The following is a 14,200-nucleotide window of genomic DNA, read 5'->3' on the forward strand; positions in this document are numbered from 1 at the left end:
CCCCATTCACCCTTGCGTCCACAGTGGCACACAGCACTGACGCTGTACACTTGCGCCGGTTTCAAGGTGGCTTTCTCCTCATGGCCCCCACCCCTACCCTCCTCGTCCTCTTCTGCAATTGTCATGGGGAGAGTGGGAAAAGCCATTCCCTGAAACCTGTTTGCGGTGGAAACGTAGCTGTGCCTGCGTTCTTGCACACATCTCCGCCTGAGCCAGCCAGCCCTTTTTATAGACCCCTGGGGGGGCCTTCTTTTCCTCCGGGCCCCAAAGAGCTCTATTTTTTATTATTAAAGGACTTTAACGAGGCCCTGTTGGTGTTTTAATTGTGGCTGGGGTTTGAAGGTGGCCTGTCCTTCCGCTGTGCCGCTTGGTTATAGACTTGGCGCTTGCGTTTTATTCAGGGCTGGGAGTGGTGGGTGCTTGGTGAAGGGGCAGAGCTTGCTGAGTTTCTGTTGGTTCTGGCAGAGGGTGGGCCACAAGTACTTGTGACCAGGCAACAACTTCATTGAGGTCATGGGGATGGGGAGGCCGACCTTCCAGGTGTTGGGAGATTCCATCTCCCGTCATCCCTAAGCCTTGGCCACATTGACTGGGGCTGGGAGTTTGACGACAGCTGTTCTCCCATCAAGCTCTATCCCAGATGCAGTTCTCTGCTGAAAACAACGGGAGGAGTGTTTTGCTTCCGGAAAGTAGGTGCTTTTGCCCCAGTCTGCCCAGAAGGTAGCTGGAGCAGATGAGACACAAGTTTTTAGCATCACAGTCTCTGCTGGACTGATGGAGTCCTGCTCTGCCACACAACTTGGAAGGAGCACAGTACAAGAAAATGTTTCTCCCAGGGACCTTTGGACATGCAATATGATCATGGCAGTGACCTCACATGCCTCCACCAGTGGCCTTGCACGTGACAGTATCCTATTGTACGCTATTGCAGGCTCATCTGGCCCAAGTTCAGAGTGAGGAAGCTTCACGTTGCTGCTAAGGCTGGCGTGGGGGGAGCCTGTGGCCTCCAGGTGTTTGTGGGACTACAAGCCCAAAGCTGCCATTTGCACCAGAGGATGAAAAAAACCTTCCAAAAGTGCTGATCTCCCACCCTCCCCTCCCCAAGCTGCTATAAGAACCAGAACTGTGTGTATACTTTTTCTGTCTCTGGATGTGGTTAAACACGATCCACGGTGTGTTGAGGGTGGGGGTAGCTAGAGAATGAACTGTATATAAGGCAGCAATGGGACACCCTGAACTTCACACTCTGTGGCTCCTAGAAGCTGTCAGCATGCAGCAGTGGCCTCCCCCTGAGAAACTGCTTTGGCCGACTGACTATACCTGGTGAAGATAGCCGATGAGTCTCAAACCCTCAATGAGTTAGGGACTTCCCCTGCATGCAAAGACAGGCTCTGGTGGATTGAGCAGACAAGCCCAATGGTGGATCCAACAGTCAAGAAGGTGGTTTCTGCATGTGCTGTAGAGGGAAGTGAGGGGCAGATTGGGCTCATCAACTTGGGAAGGTAGCCCATCTAGGAGAAGATAAACTCTGATTCTAAACCTCCACTGTCTTGTGGGATAGCTTGGGGAGAAGAAAAGGCTAAAGAGTAAACCCCACACAAATCCAGGGTGGAGTCCCAAAGACAGTTGGATGGCATCTTGTATGCCTCCTCCCTGCAACTCCTGCTGCCAAGTTGGAGCCAGATGTATTGCTCTGCCTTCCTTTGGACCACATCAGCAAGGCCAAGGGGGGGGGGCTTGTATGGGCAGCCAGGACCTCCATACGCACTGTCCAAGCTTGCGCTCCAGGGAGGTCACTTTGGTGCTGCTAACGCAGCCATTTGACTTCATCCATGGAGGCCCACTCCGTTATCTCTTGAGACAATAGACCAATTGTCCTCCAGATGCTTATTTGAATTTGTTTTTTCTTAAAAGCTTCCATCATCGCTGGCTATGTGGCTGGGGCTGATGGAAGATGCTGCCCAACAACATCAGCAGGGCTACAGGTTCCCCATCCTTGGCTCCCCATCTATTCCTACACAAAGGTCTGGCCTTCCCCTCTCCTGTACATGCCATTTCATATACTTGTCCAAATGCAACAGGGTGGGGGGAAAAAAGACTTCCATGCTGGGTGGGCCTCCAGTGGGCACAGTTTATTGGTACAGCATTCCTTCCAAGCCAGCCCTCCCCTGCCTCCTCTGGTACCCGCCTCCTTCCCAGTCCCAGCATAAATCCCAGGAGATGCACTTGGCGGTGGCCCGTCTGGTCAAACAACCCTCTAGGTCAGCAACAACACTTGCCTCTCCTGTGGGGGTGGGCCAAGGGAAAGAGGGGGGTTCTGGGGAAGAGGGAAGGGAATGCGTGGGACAGAGGGGGAATGTGTGCAACTAGCTCAGCAGCAAAGAACAGACACGACAGCTTCTACAAAGGGGGAGGGGGAACCTTGAGAGACTGTTTCCTCACCAAAACCACCCTGGATCCACCAGCTGCAGCATGTGGGTGGAAGTGGGGGGAATCTCAGCCTCTTGCCCAGCAGCGGGGGAAGATATTTGGTGGTGGTGGTGGGGTTGGTAGCGGTAGTGCCCTCCCCTCTTCCATGGTGGGCACAAGGCTCTCGATGGCACCAGTTCCCCACAAGCGAGTGTGTGGGGAGTCGCTCTGCTCCCACGTACTTTTTTTGTTTCTGGTGAGGTGGGGGTAGGTGGGCAGGGTGGGACAGGGAGCAGGGAAATCACAGGTCGCTCTCTCCGTACAGGGCGCTGGAGAAGGAGACATAGTCCAAAGCGCCGGACACAGCGTCAGCTCCTGTGTACTTCGTCATCCTGCTGATGCAGTATTCGGCCTGCTCTGGTGGCAGCTCCCGACGTAGCTCTTCTATCGTGATGTAGTTCTGCAGCAGGGAGGAGCATCAAACAAGGAGGAACAGCATGTTACTCAAAAGACCAAGGGTGAGGCATCTCAGGCTTGGGGGCCAGATGTGGCCCTCTGAGGTTCCCTATCTGTCCCCCACAGATTACACATCCTTACCCATATTTTATTTCCCTTGACTGCATGCTGTGGTGGCATACTTTGCACCCTCCACCAGCATTTTTGCCTGCCAGGAACATGCCCTCAAACTCAGATAATGTGTCTTCTGAGGCTGGATGGAGGGTAGAGATGAGCTAATAGAAACTAGCCTTCTGTAGCATGGTAATTTTTTTTTTTTTTTACTTTGGTTGCTCTGTCCACTTTTGCCTCTGGTGCTACCCAACACAGAAGATGGCTCAGAATGGAATGTGGTTGACGCATTGCACACCGTGCAGGCCTGTTCTAGGTTGCAATATTCCACTAACAGAGTCCAGGAACCCTTTTTCTGTTAGGGCAGCTGTGATGGAACCTTGGGTTCTCCAGCTGTTGTCAAACTACACCTCCCATCATTCCTGGCTGTTGGTGGGTTGTGGTCCCAGCAACACCTGGAGCACCAAAGGTTCCCCACACTTAGGGGCAGTTTGTCAAGGGCTGCATGCCAGGGGCAAACAAGGCCTGAGCCTAAAATGGGTAGGATAGCCTTTTCTTCTCTGCTACCTGAATGGAAAGAAGCCACCCCCCCCACTTCCCCCTGCAAAAACACTTTCTAGACCTGCCAGGAAAGGCTTGAAATGTGCCCGGTGGCAGGAGAGGAGACATAAAGAAGAGAGGAAACAGATTATTGGAAGGCTTTGAATTCTGCTTCAATGCCTAGATCTTAATTTTAACTGCAGAATATCACTCAACCTCAGCATAATGTTGCTGGGTCCTATGAATAAGCAAGAGACACTAATTTTGCTTCTGTGGACAAGAGATAGCTCCACCACTTCTCCTGTTCTTTTGGTGCAACGCTTACCTTGTCTGAAGCCAGGATCTTGAAGGAAGCCACGACTTGCTCGGCAGTGTCTGTCTCAGCCGTCTCACGAGTCATGAAGTCAATGAAGGCCTGGAAGGTCACCACCCCTGTGTTGTTTGGATCCACCAGGGTCATGATGCGTGCAAACTCCACCTCGCCCTATCAGGAGGGAAGAGGAATGGGGATGTGGGTCAAACAGGGAGGGATGCTCCCCGCCAAGGGACATTCAGCATCCCTGACCAGTTCTCCCACCCAGAGCCACCCTTGGATCATGGAATCGGGCTGAAAACTGCCTCAGGGCAGACCCTACCCATTTCCACTCAGGTTTTGCTATCTAGGGATGGCCAAGGATTTGGTTCAGTCACCATTTTCAAGCAAACCAGGAGATCCTTGTGATATTAAACTACACAGAATTTGCCCTCCAACGGATGTTGTAAGGAAAGGTATCCTTCCGGGCCCCAAAAGGGGGCAGCTTCCTACCAAGTCATATCCCATGGAGATCAAGCAGGCCCGGAAGTCGTCAGGATCCATCATTCCGTTTCTCTTCTGCAAAGAGCAAAGAGGGGGAAACAAGCTGTTGATTTGGAAGGAGATACCCCCAGCCCCAAATTCCACACTCCTGAAGGGAAACGCTCCTTAAACTGGTGGCACTGGGCGCCCCTCATAGGAACACAGGAAGTGGCCTTACACCAAGACAGACCATCCGGTCCGCCTCACCTGCTATTGTCTACACTGACTGGTAACAGTTTACCCAGGTTTCGGGTAGGAGACTCTCCCAGCACTAGCTGGAGATTGAACCCAGGACCTTTTGCAAGCAAATCAGATGCTCTGCATGTGAGCTATAGCCCTTCTGCAGTCTGTGAACAAGCCCCACGCTCAGCCAAGTCCTCCTTTCTCGTGGCTCGTTTGGAGCTGGCCTCCTCTCTGAATGGTTGCTGAGAGAGACCAAAGCCATGTGTAGCCATGAAGAAAGATCTAGAGATATGGTCAAACTTGAAGCTTTCCTTGTTGGGAAGAATTGCAGCTATAAAGATGAATGTATTGCCAAGGATGTTATTTTTGTTTCAATCTTTGCAAATTGTGGACAAGATGGACTGTTTCAAGAAGTGGCAGAAGGATATTTCTAGATTTGTCTGGCAGGGCAAGAAGCCTAGAATAAAATTTAAAATACTAACCGATGTAAGAGAAAGAGGTGGTTTCGCCCTGCCAGACCTGAAACTCTATTATGAATCGGCCGCATTTTGCTGGCTGAAAGAATGGCTGCTTCTTGAAAACACAGACATTTTGGATTTAGAAGGTTTTAATAATGTCTTTGGGTGGCATGCATATCTGTGGTACGACAAGGTCAAAGCTCATAAAGCATTTAAAAATCATATTGTCAGGAAAGCATTGTTTAATGTCTGGTCAAGATATAAAGACTTATTGGAGAACAAAACCCCAAGGTGGTTGTCACCAATGGAGGCAAAGGCACTTAAAAAGTCCAATATGGAGGCCAAATGGCCGAAATATTGGGAAATACTGGAACAAGAAGGAGATAAATTGAAATTGCAGAGTTTTGAGAAATTAAAAGATAAGGTGCGAGATTGGCTACACTATTTTCAAATAAGAGAAGCCTATAACATGGATAAAAAAATAGGTTTCCAGGTGGAAAAATCAAAATTGGAAACTGAGTTGTTAGAACCCAAAACTAAAATACTTTCAAGAATGTATAACTTGCTGCTAAAATGGAATACGCAGGATGAAACAGTTAAATCTGCTATGATTAAATGGGCACAAGATGTTGGTCATAACATCATGTTTGCTGACTGGGAACGGTTGTGGACCACAGGTATGAAATTTACGGCATGTAATGCCCTAAGAGAGAATATTATGAAAATGATATACAGGTGGTACATGACACCAGTCAAGCTTGCAAAAATCTACCATTTGTCTGACAATAAATGTTGGAAGTGTAAAGAAAGTGAAGGAACATTCTTTCACCTTTGGTGGACATGCCCAAAGATTAAGGCTTTCTGGGAGATGATATATAACGAAATGAAAAAAATCTTTAGATATACATTCCTTAAGAAGCCAGAGGCCTTTCTCTTGGGCATGGTGGGCCAATTGGTGCCAAAGAAAGATAGAAATTTCTTTATGTATGCAACAACAGCAGCAAGAATTCTCATCGCAAAGTATTGGAAGACACAAGAGCTATCCACCCTGGAAGAATGGCAGATGAAGCTGATAGACTATATGGAATTGGCGGAAATGACTGACAGAATCCGAGACCTGGGAGAAGAGTTGGTGGAAGAAGACTGGAAGAAATTCAAAGACTATCTTCAGAAATATTATAAAATTGATGAGTGTTAAAAATGTGCTTGGATGGGTAATAAGTGGTAATTAGTGATAAAAGTTATTAAGATTATGCAAAAAAGGTATTGATAATTGGTTGAAAAATAGGGATATAGTATATGTTATGGTACAAAGTTTAAATATTTGATAAAGGGTAAGAATTTGCTGAATTAAATATTTGAATGGGAATACAAAAAGGGGAAGGTGCGAGGAGGTCAAGAACATAAGCATATGAAATTGAGGTTATTGGAAAAATGGAATGGTTTTATTTTTTCTTTGTTTAAATGTAATTTTTCTTAATTAGTTGTGTTTTTCTTTCTGTATTTTTTTGTTTTTTTTTCTCTTTTGTGTGTTTCTTTTTTCTGTAATTTATGGTTTTTTATTTTGTGAATTTCTATTTTTCCTTTTTGTAAAACTTTAATAAAAATCTTTTAAAAAAAACAACAAAGCCATGTGTAGCCATTGGGCAGCTCGGGAGTTCCAGCTGCCTCACAGATGGCCACCGTGCCTCTCACGACTCCTTCAAAGTTTTTCTGTTGGCCAGGCTGGGATTAGCCGGCACACCCTCTTTGTTGCTGGTATCAAGAGCAGACATGGGCTGGCGATGGTGGCAAGCGAGCCTTGAGCTAGGCCAAGGTGAGGAACCTCCAGCTTGACCAAGGTGAGGAAAATCTAGTCAGGTCAAGGGGAGGAAAATCTAGCTAGGCCAAGGTGAGGAACCTCCAGCTAGGCCAAGGTGAGGAAAATCTAGCTAGGCCAAGGTGAGGAAAATCTAGCTAGGCCAAGGTGAGGAAAATCTAGCTAGGCCAAGGTGAGGAAAATCTAGCTAGGCCAAGGTGAGGAAAATCTAGCTAGGCCAAGGTGAGGAAAATCTAGCTAGGCCAAGGTGAGGAAAATCTAGCTAGGCCAAGGTGAGGAAAATCTAGCTAGGCTAAGGCAAGGAACCTCAAGGCCTCTCTACCTGGCCCTCGGGACTCTCCCTGAGGCATGGCCCTTCCCTTTCTTCGCTGGCCCTGCTGCATACCCCCCTCAAGTGCCCTGACCTATGATCATGCTTCTTGCTTGCCTGCATGGGCTTTTGCCCAGCTGGAGTGTGACCTCTTGTGCAAAGGTTGCACCCATTGCCTCTCCCACTTTTTTGCCTCTCATGCTACCTGCCACTGGGTTGCCCATGAGGGAATGTGGCCCTTGGGCTGAAAAAGAGTCCCTCACCCTTGGTCTAGGACAAGAGACCAGAGACTCCATCCTTTGATCAGCTCTAGATTGGCCTCCATGGCTGGAACAACAGCAGGGATCAGGTGTGAGGGCTGCGTGAGCTGGAGGTGCAGGCAAGAATTTGGCAGGAGGCTTGCAGTTGGATTAAGCTCAGGAGAAGTGTGCAAGCAAGAAGCGGCGGTGAGTGTGCGAGTGATCAGGGCTGGGTTTGCAAGAAGCCACCTTACCCGGTCAAAATGGTTGAAGGAGGCCCGAAACTCGTTCATCTGTTCCTGGCTGATTCCCTTGGCATCGCGGGTCAGAATCTGGTTCTCGACTTCGTTGATAGTGCGGGCAATGGTGGTCAGCAGCTGTTCCCAGCCCACCCGGATGTGCTGCATGCAGTCAAAGACAGTGGGGTTTGCAGAATGAGATCCAGAAGCACTGGGGAAGGAGGTGGGGGGCAATCACACCCACCCAATCCTTCACCTACTTGCTGGAGGTCCATTCTAGGGGGGTGGGGTTCAGCCAGGAATTATCCCCCCCCACTTTTTAATATTCACTTATTGAAAATCAAAATAGTATGAACAAATCAGCAAAAATGCTGTCAATAAATTCAGCCTGGTATAATCCCACACTTTGTACAGTTTTGCCTTTTAAGAGCTAAAAGAAAGATAAAATAATTAAAGGAAAGGAAACAACCCCAATAAATAAGACTACCAACACACTAAATAGGTTCCAGTTCAAATTTCAAATTGTCATGGAATAAATTTCCCATTTTCCTCATGGTATTCCTTGTAGATTACTACTACTACTATATGTATTATTTATATGCTGCCCATTTGACTGGGTTGCCCCAGCCACTCTGAGCGGTTTCCAACAAATATAAAATCACAGTAAATAATAATAATACTCATATAGTTCTGTAATCTTGCATGCTTCAAAATGCTTATATTTATGTGCACGAAGGCAAGCTGCTACTTGGAAGACTAAGCAACTAGTCTTAAGTGGGCTGGTTTTCACAAATATATGAAATTTATAATTTCTACACCCATGCATCGTGGAGTTTGACTTTTATGTATCTTAACAGCCCACCCGGGAATTATTTCCGAAAATGCCCCCACCCCTGCAACGCACACGCAGACCCCCACCTCCATAGTGTAGCTGGTATGCTTGTTGTCAAAGATGAGGGCCTCTTGGATGAGTTGGTGGTCTCCCTCCAGCTTGTCGATGTTGGCCTTGTAGTTGATGATGTTCTGCTCATGCTGCTTCAGGTGGTTCATCTGGTCCTCAAGAGACCCACTGATGTCCACAGAGATGTGGCCAATCTCCTGCCAGGGGAAGGGAAGCCTCCTGTCAGCTTAAGACCCTAGAGCCTAGCTCTGATCTCATGGGGCACCCTTCCTCTACAGCAGCACTGGGAGAACCTGTAGCCCCCCAGGTGTGGCTGGGTACCAATTCTTAGTGGCCTCAGAGAACACGGCCAGTAGTCAGGCTGGTGGAAGTTGCTGTACAAAAGCACCTGGGGGCGGGGAGCATAGGTTCGCTATCTCTGCCCTACAAGTGATGGTTTGTCACTGGAAAAGACAGATTCACTATACATTAGCTTTACAGAGCTGCCGCATTTGGTCAGCACTTCTTGGCTAACGAGAGGAGCCATAACCTGTTGCCTAGAGGGCCATTTCATCCTTTCTCCTCCTATGGGTGGCGTCCAGAGAGTTGTACGGTGGAAGGGTCAAGAAATAGCAGTAAGATTCAGGATTAGGGAAGCAGTCCAAGCATCCTGGAGTCTCAAGCCTGCTCTGATGCTCCAATGCCCATCCTGCTTCTAACCCACTAGACAGCCCCCTCACCAGACAGAGCTAGTAATCTCTCCCAGGGGATGTAGGTGGATAGGGGCGTAGGTAAGGAGTTGCCATATAAGGAGTCAAATATTTGGTGCATTGTATGCTGATCAGCAGCATTTCTCAAGGATTTTGGGCCAGAGTGTCACCCAGTCCTATCAGTAGATGCCATTGGGGACTGAACTTAGAACCTTCTTCATGCAAAGCTCTACCACTCAGCTGAGGTCCTTGAGGGCATTTGCCCTGGCGGATGGGGCAGGAGAGGACCTTACTTCCATCTTTGTTTGGATCCAGGGTCCAATGATGTTAGCCTGGGCGGCAAACTGGCGTCGGAGGCGTTCATTGGCTTGCTGTCTTGCCAGCTCTTCTTGCAGGGTTTGATCACGGTGCGGGACCAGCTGCTTCACCTGGAGAAGCAAGATAAAAGAGACTCTGCACATACGAATTGGGGTTTAGAGACCCTACTGGAGGGAGATGTGGGTTGGTGTGATGTTGGGTATAGTCCTGGGAGGACAGGAGGTACTCTGCCCCCTCACTTAGAGCCTTTCCTGCCTAGGATGAAAGCAGGATTTCCAAAGCACATGCATAAAGGCAGCTGGAGAACCCCAAGGTCTTTTACACCTCCAGATGTTCCTCTTGGCATTTGTTTAGGGTAGGGGACCTGAAAGCCCTCCAGATATGGTTGCACTACAGTTCCCATCATCACTGGCCATGCTGACTACGGCTGATAGGAGTTGGAGTCCAATGACAGCTGGAGGGCCTGACAGGTTCCCCACATCTGGTTTAGAGGCTCAATGAATTAATCAGCTACTCCTGGAAAGAGGAGCTCTTGACTTATTGTCACTTATTGAATCAGGGATGAAGGACCGCAGCATTGTTTAGCTTCTGCATCAGCCAAGGCCCCAGAGATTTGGAAAACGTCTTCCTGAAACTGGACAGGCAGCTACAATTCTGATCCCGTGCTGAAAACATGAATTGCTAGCTAAGCTTTGTTGGAGAATTAATTTTCTGCACTGTTGGGCACTTGTTCTTCATTTTATTATTCTTTAATGATTTAAACATATCTTTTTAATGAGTTGGCATTTTGTAAATCATTTTATAAACAAACGGGGGATGGGTCTGTGCCTTGGCAGTGGACTTTCCATTCCTCTCTAGAAAACAATCTGGAGCTGGCAGAGGGGAGGGTGTCTGCTCAGGTCCCCCATAAGAACACCAGGTAAGACCTGCAAACTAAAAAGGCCCCATCTAGTCCAGCATCCTAGATGCCCCCATGGGAAGCAGGCAAGCAGGAAGTTTTTAGTGTTTGATGTTGTATTGTGTTTTTACTATTTTTTGTTGGGAGCCGCCCAGAGTGGCTATCCCTCTCCTGCCACCATTCCCCAGCAACTGGTATTCAGAGTTGCATTACTTTTGATCCTGGAGGAGGTATATAGTTTTCGTGTCCCATAGCCACACACCCCATCTGGACGTCTCCTGTGTCTTTTGAGAGGGGGAGCACAAGCAAGGGAGCAAAGACAGTATCCCAAGGAGTCGGGGAGGAGCACAGCACCTTGGGGGTGACCCGAACCAGCAAAAGCCTTTGCCCAAGACCCTCACACAGCTCCCGCAGACACACCATGGGGCTGGTTTTTTAAAAGGACGCTCTCACCCTGTCCCACTTGTTGGCGATGTCGAGATGCGAGAGGTTGGTGTAAGGGTTCAAGCCCGACAGCTTGATGCCGTAGGTCTGCGCAATCTTCTGGATCTCGTTCTGGATGCCCAGGATGGCCATGCGCTCCTTGTCAGCCTCAGGCAGGGTGGCTTTGAACTGCTCGTGGGCTGTAATCAGGCTCTGCTCCAGGAAGAAGGGGTGAAAGTTAGTTGCTGTCCAGGTGAGTACGGCAGGCAGAAGGAAATGAGCTCTCTCTACTTCCTTTTGCTTTGCATAAATCTATTGCTCTTTGTAAGAACATGAGGCGAGCCTCCTGGATCAGGCTCACAGCCCACCTGGTCCAGCTTCCTGTTGTCCCAGTGGCCAACCAGGTGCCTCCAGAAAACTTGTTGGCCATCTGGACACACATGCATTGGCACCCTGCTCAACTGTGATTCCCAACAACAGGTATTCAGTGGCGGTAGAATACAGCCATCCATCAATAACTTTCTCCTCCATTAATTTGTCTAATCCTCTTTTAAAGCCATCCATGTTGGATAGCTCTCACTCTCAGCATGATTCATACTGTTATAAACCTGTATCATGTTCCTCCTCCATCATAGCTAAGAAGCCTTTTTTCCCCCCAACATGAAGTTGCTTCCAGCATCCCTTGTTGACCTGTGCTGTACCTTCTCCAGCTCTAATTTCAGGCCCAATGTAATTGCTTGGAGTTCTCAAGAAGCATTCAGCCCTGCTGATGCGCCTCACCTGGATCTCTTCAATGCTGTGCACAATGAACATGTCCTGAAGGTCCTCGATGGCCCCATCCATCCAGTTGTTGAAGGGGGCAGCTCTCTTGGCGAACTCCAGGTACAGCTGGTCAATGGTCTCCAGCAGCTTCTCCACACGCTGGGTGGCGAGGAGAGGAAAGAAGGTGAGGATCGGAGAATAAAGTCACCTCCCTCATACCAAAGAAGAAGGAACCAAATCCTGCCAGCGCCCTTTTCCTCACCTCCAGGGCATCTCTCCTCTTCTGAGTGAGTGTCCCCAGGGTGTCCCACTGGTCACAGATGGCCTGGCAGCGGGAGTTCACAGAGGCTGCGTCGTGGTAGTCCAGCTCACTGTAGTGATGGGCCACAAGGATTAGGGGTGCATAGATGAGGCTATGGGCTTCCCCACCCGCAGGAGAGCATCAGAATGGACACCTTTCCTTTCCCATCACCCACCCGCAAGAGGAGGCTGACTTCACCCCAGCCAAGGGACTGCGACAAATGGGAAATCAGCCACCCAAAGGCCATGCAGCAGGAAAACTATGTGACCACTTTAAGCGTAGAACCCATTATTGCTAACTCCAAGGTTGTCTTTCAATGGAGCACAATAGTGAAATTTAAAAAGGTCAAGAAGGCATACACATTTATGGGGCTGGCAAGACAAGCATTCTGCAACCTGAGAATCTCGGCAGTCGTTTAAGAGAAGGATGAGGGACCTGTGGAGGCCCTCCAAAGACTCTTTAAATTCTTGCAGCTCTTCCCAAAATTCACCAAAAAAGGATTGGTATGAGAAGTTGAAAAGAGGAGACCCCTGCTGAAGTTAAAACTCCACAAAGAGTCAACCTTTCTTAACAGATCCTCACAATCCCAGGAGTTTTTGTTGATGGCCTTTCAAATACTAGTTGCTGGTAGGGGTGTCATTTGGGTCAGGGGGCTGAGGGCCCCTCCCCATTTTCAAGGAGGGGGCTGGGCTCCCACAATATTCTGTGATTTGCAGTGGGCTCCATCGGGCCTCCCCACAGCTACGACAGGCCCTGCCAGGTCTACCTGCGGCTGCAACGGGTCTCCTTCCACTGTATTGACGTCACACATGCTTGCCAGGGTCCCCCAAAGTTGGGTGGAACCCAGCGCATTTGGTTGCTGGGTATAACCAGGACTTTTTTTCAGCTGTAATTCTCCAGAACTCAGTTCTGGTACCTCTAAGGTGGACACCACTGCCATTATAAGAGAACAAGGGAGGTGTTCATGTTGAGTTCCAGCACCTCTTTTTCTAGAAAAATAGTCCTGGGTACAAGAAGTGGAGAGAGCTTCTGCTGTGCTCATGCAGGCTTCCTCAAAGAGACATCTGATTGGCCTCTGTGAGAACCAGATGCTGGGACAGATGGGCTTTTCTTAGGTGAGTCAAGATTTGGAGTTTTCCTCTCCTTTCCCTTCCACCCCAATGAAATCAGACATCCCTGGGATTCTGACAGACATGCAATAGATGTATTGCTAGCCCAGTCCCACATAAGAACTGAGCCATGAACCTCCAGCCTTCAGGAAGTGAGAGGTTGGGGGTGGTGGCCAAGGGTTGAAGTGGGAGCAGCCAGGACCCCTCGACTAGCACCCAACCTTCATCTCAAGGGGGAAAGGGCAATGTTCTCTCTCCTCGGCACCCACTTGAGTTCCTGTGCGATGGCTGCGATCTGCTCCACACGGTCCTGGTGGGCGGCCAAGTCGCTTTCAAAGGCCTCATGCTTGCGCATCAGGGCTCTGATCTCATACAGAGATGCCGATTCGTAGTCCTTCTGTGAGAGCATCTCCTCCTTCCCTGTGGTGGGAGGAAGCAGAGCTGGAGTGAGAGGCTGGGCCGTGAGCAGAGAGAGTGGAATATGAAGAGTGGGATGGACGCAGGAGGAGAGGGGATCTCCGCCTTTGGATCTGTCCTGTGACCTCTCCTCTTAGGCCACAACCCTCCCCTACAGACCCCCAGCCCCCCAAAAGGAGTGAAAGAGAACCTTTCACTATTGGGAAGAGGTAGGTGAATCCTGCCACTACTCATTAAGTACCGTAATTTAATTCACTCGAATTGTAAATACTTTTATGCATTACCATGTGTTTAAATTTGATTGGTTGATAACTGGATTCTAGAACGCTCTAGTATTTCTCATGTGATTGGCTAACACTGATCACATGGGAGGTATCTAGTGAAGGAGAGGCTCTGTTTTACGAGAAGTGAGATGACTGTGTTTTAGAATTCACTGTGAACACTGCTAAGTTGAATAGATGGTTGGAGTGCTTCTTCTCTGCTTGAAAGAAAAGGGAGCAAAGCTGCAGGAGAAGGCAAAAAGTTGAAATCTCTCATAGGAGCTGCAAGGTGTGGCCTAACTGAAAACATTATGTTTTAATTTATCAGTATAATTTTCTGCAAGGGAAGCTTTTGAATGTTAAAGTCTGGGCATTGGTTTAATTTCCAAAGAAGGGAGTCAGTCATATATACGATTCGAGCTTCTTAGCTGTGTTTTTGCTACACTTACTTCAACACTACGGTCCTGAAAATCTACCCATAATTAGGCTTAAAAAACATGTGAAAGAGAATGTATGGGGGAGG

At 48.6% G+C, this 14,200-nt stretch overlaps 1 protein-coding gene and 1 long non-coding RNA gene across 4 annotated transcripts in view; one reads left to right on the forward strand and one right to left on the reverse strand.

The window, feature by feature from the left end:
• Positions 1-2,107: 2,107 nt before the first annotated feature.
• The window catches only part of ACTN3 (actinin alpha 3), a 44,200-nt gene continuing 32,107 nt past the window's right edge, over positions 2,108-14,200 (reverse strand). Inside the window, exons 12-21 of one of the 3 annotated variants that reach the window (XR_014542378.1) lie at positions 13,270-13,420; positions 11,853-11,961; positions 11,609-11,749; positions 10,859-11,041; positions 9,483-9,617; positions 8,518-8,697; positions 7,385-7,761; positions 4,322-4,387; positions 3,842-4,000; positions 2,108-2,869 (exon numbers count right to left, since the gene is read on the reverse strand). Coding sequence is in view for 2 of the 3 variants with exons in the window: in XM_083589956.1 (XP_083446082.1) it covers positions 2,711-2,869; positions 3,842-4,000; positions 4,322-4,387; positions 7,615-7,761; positions 8,518-8,697; positions 9,483-9,617; positions 10,859-11,041; positions 11,609-11,749; positions 11,853-11,961; positions 13,270-13,420 (1,430 nt within the window). In the remaining variant the exon portion in view is untranslated. Of the gene's footprint in view, positions 2,975-3,809; positions 4,001-4,321; positions 4,388-7,384; positions 7,762-8,517; positions 8,698-9,482; positions 9,618-10,858; positions 11,042-11,608; positions 11,750-11,852; positions 11,962-13,269; positions 13,421-14,200 lie in introns of all 3 variants that reach the window. The other 2 variants (XM_083589956.1, XM_083589957.1) reach the window with 2 other exon arrangements.
• On the forward strand, positions 4,394-14,041 carry LOC310751433. The gene is made up of 3 exons (XR_014542493.1): positions 4,394-4,798; positions 6,622-7,567; positions 11,539-14,041. It is a non-coding gene; the product is annotated as an uncharacterized lncRNA (long non-coding RNA).

This window comes from Podarcis filfolensis (genome assembly GCF_964270895.1).
Source record: "Podarcis filfolensis genome assembly, chromosome: 16".
In the NCBI taxonomy this organism is placed as follows: domain Eukaryota; kingdom Metazoa; phylum Chordata; class Lepidosauria; order Squamata; family Lacertidae; genus Podarcis; species Podarcis filfolensis.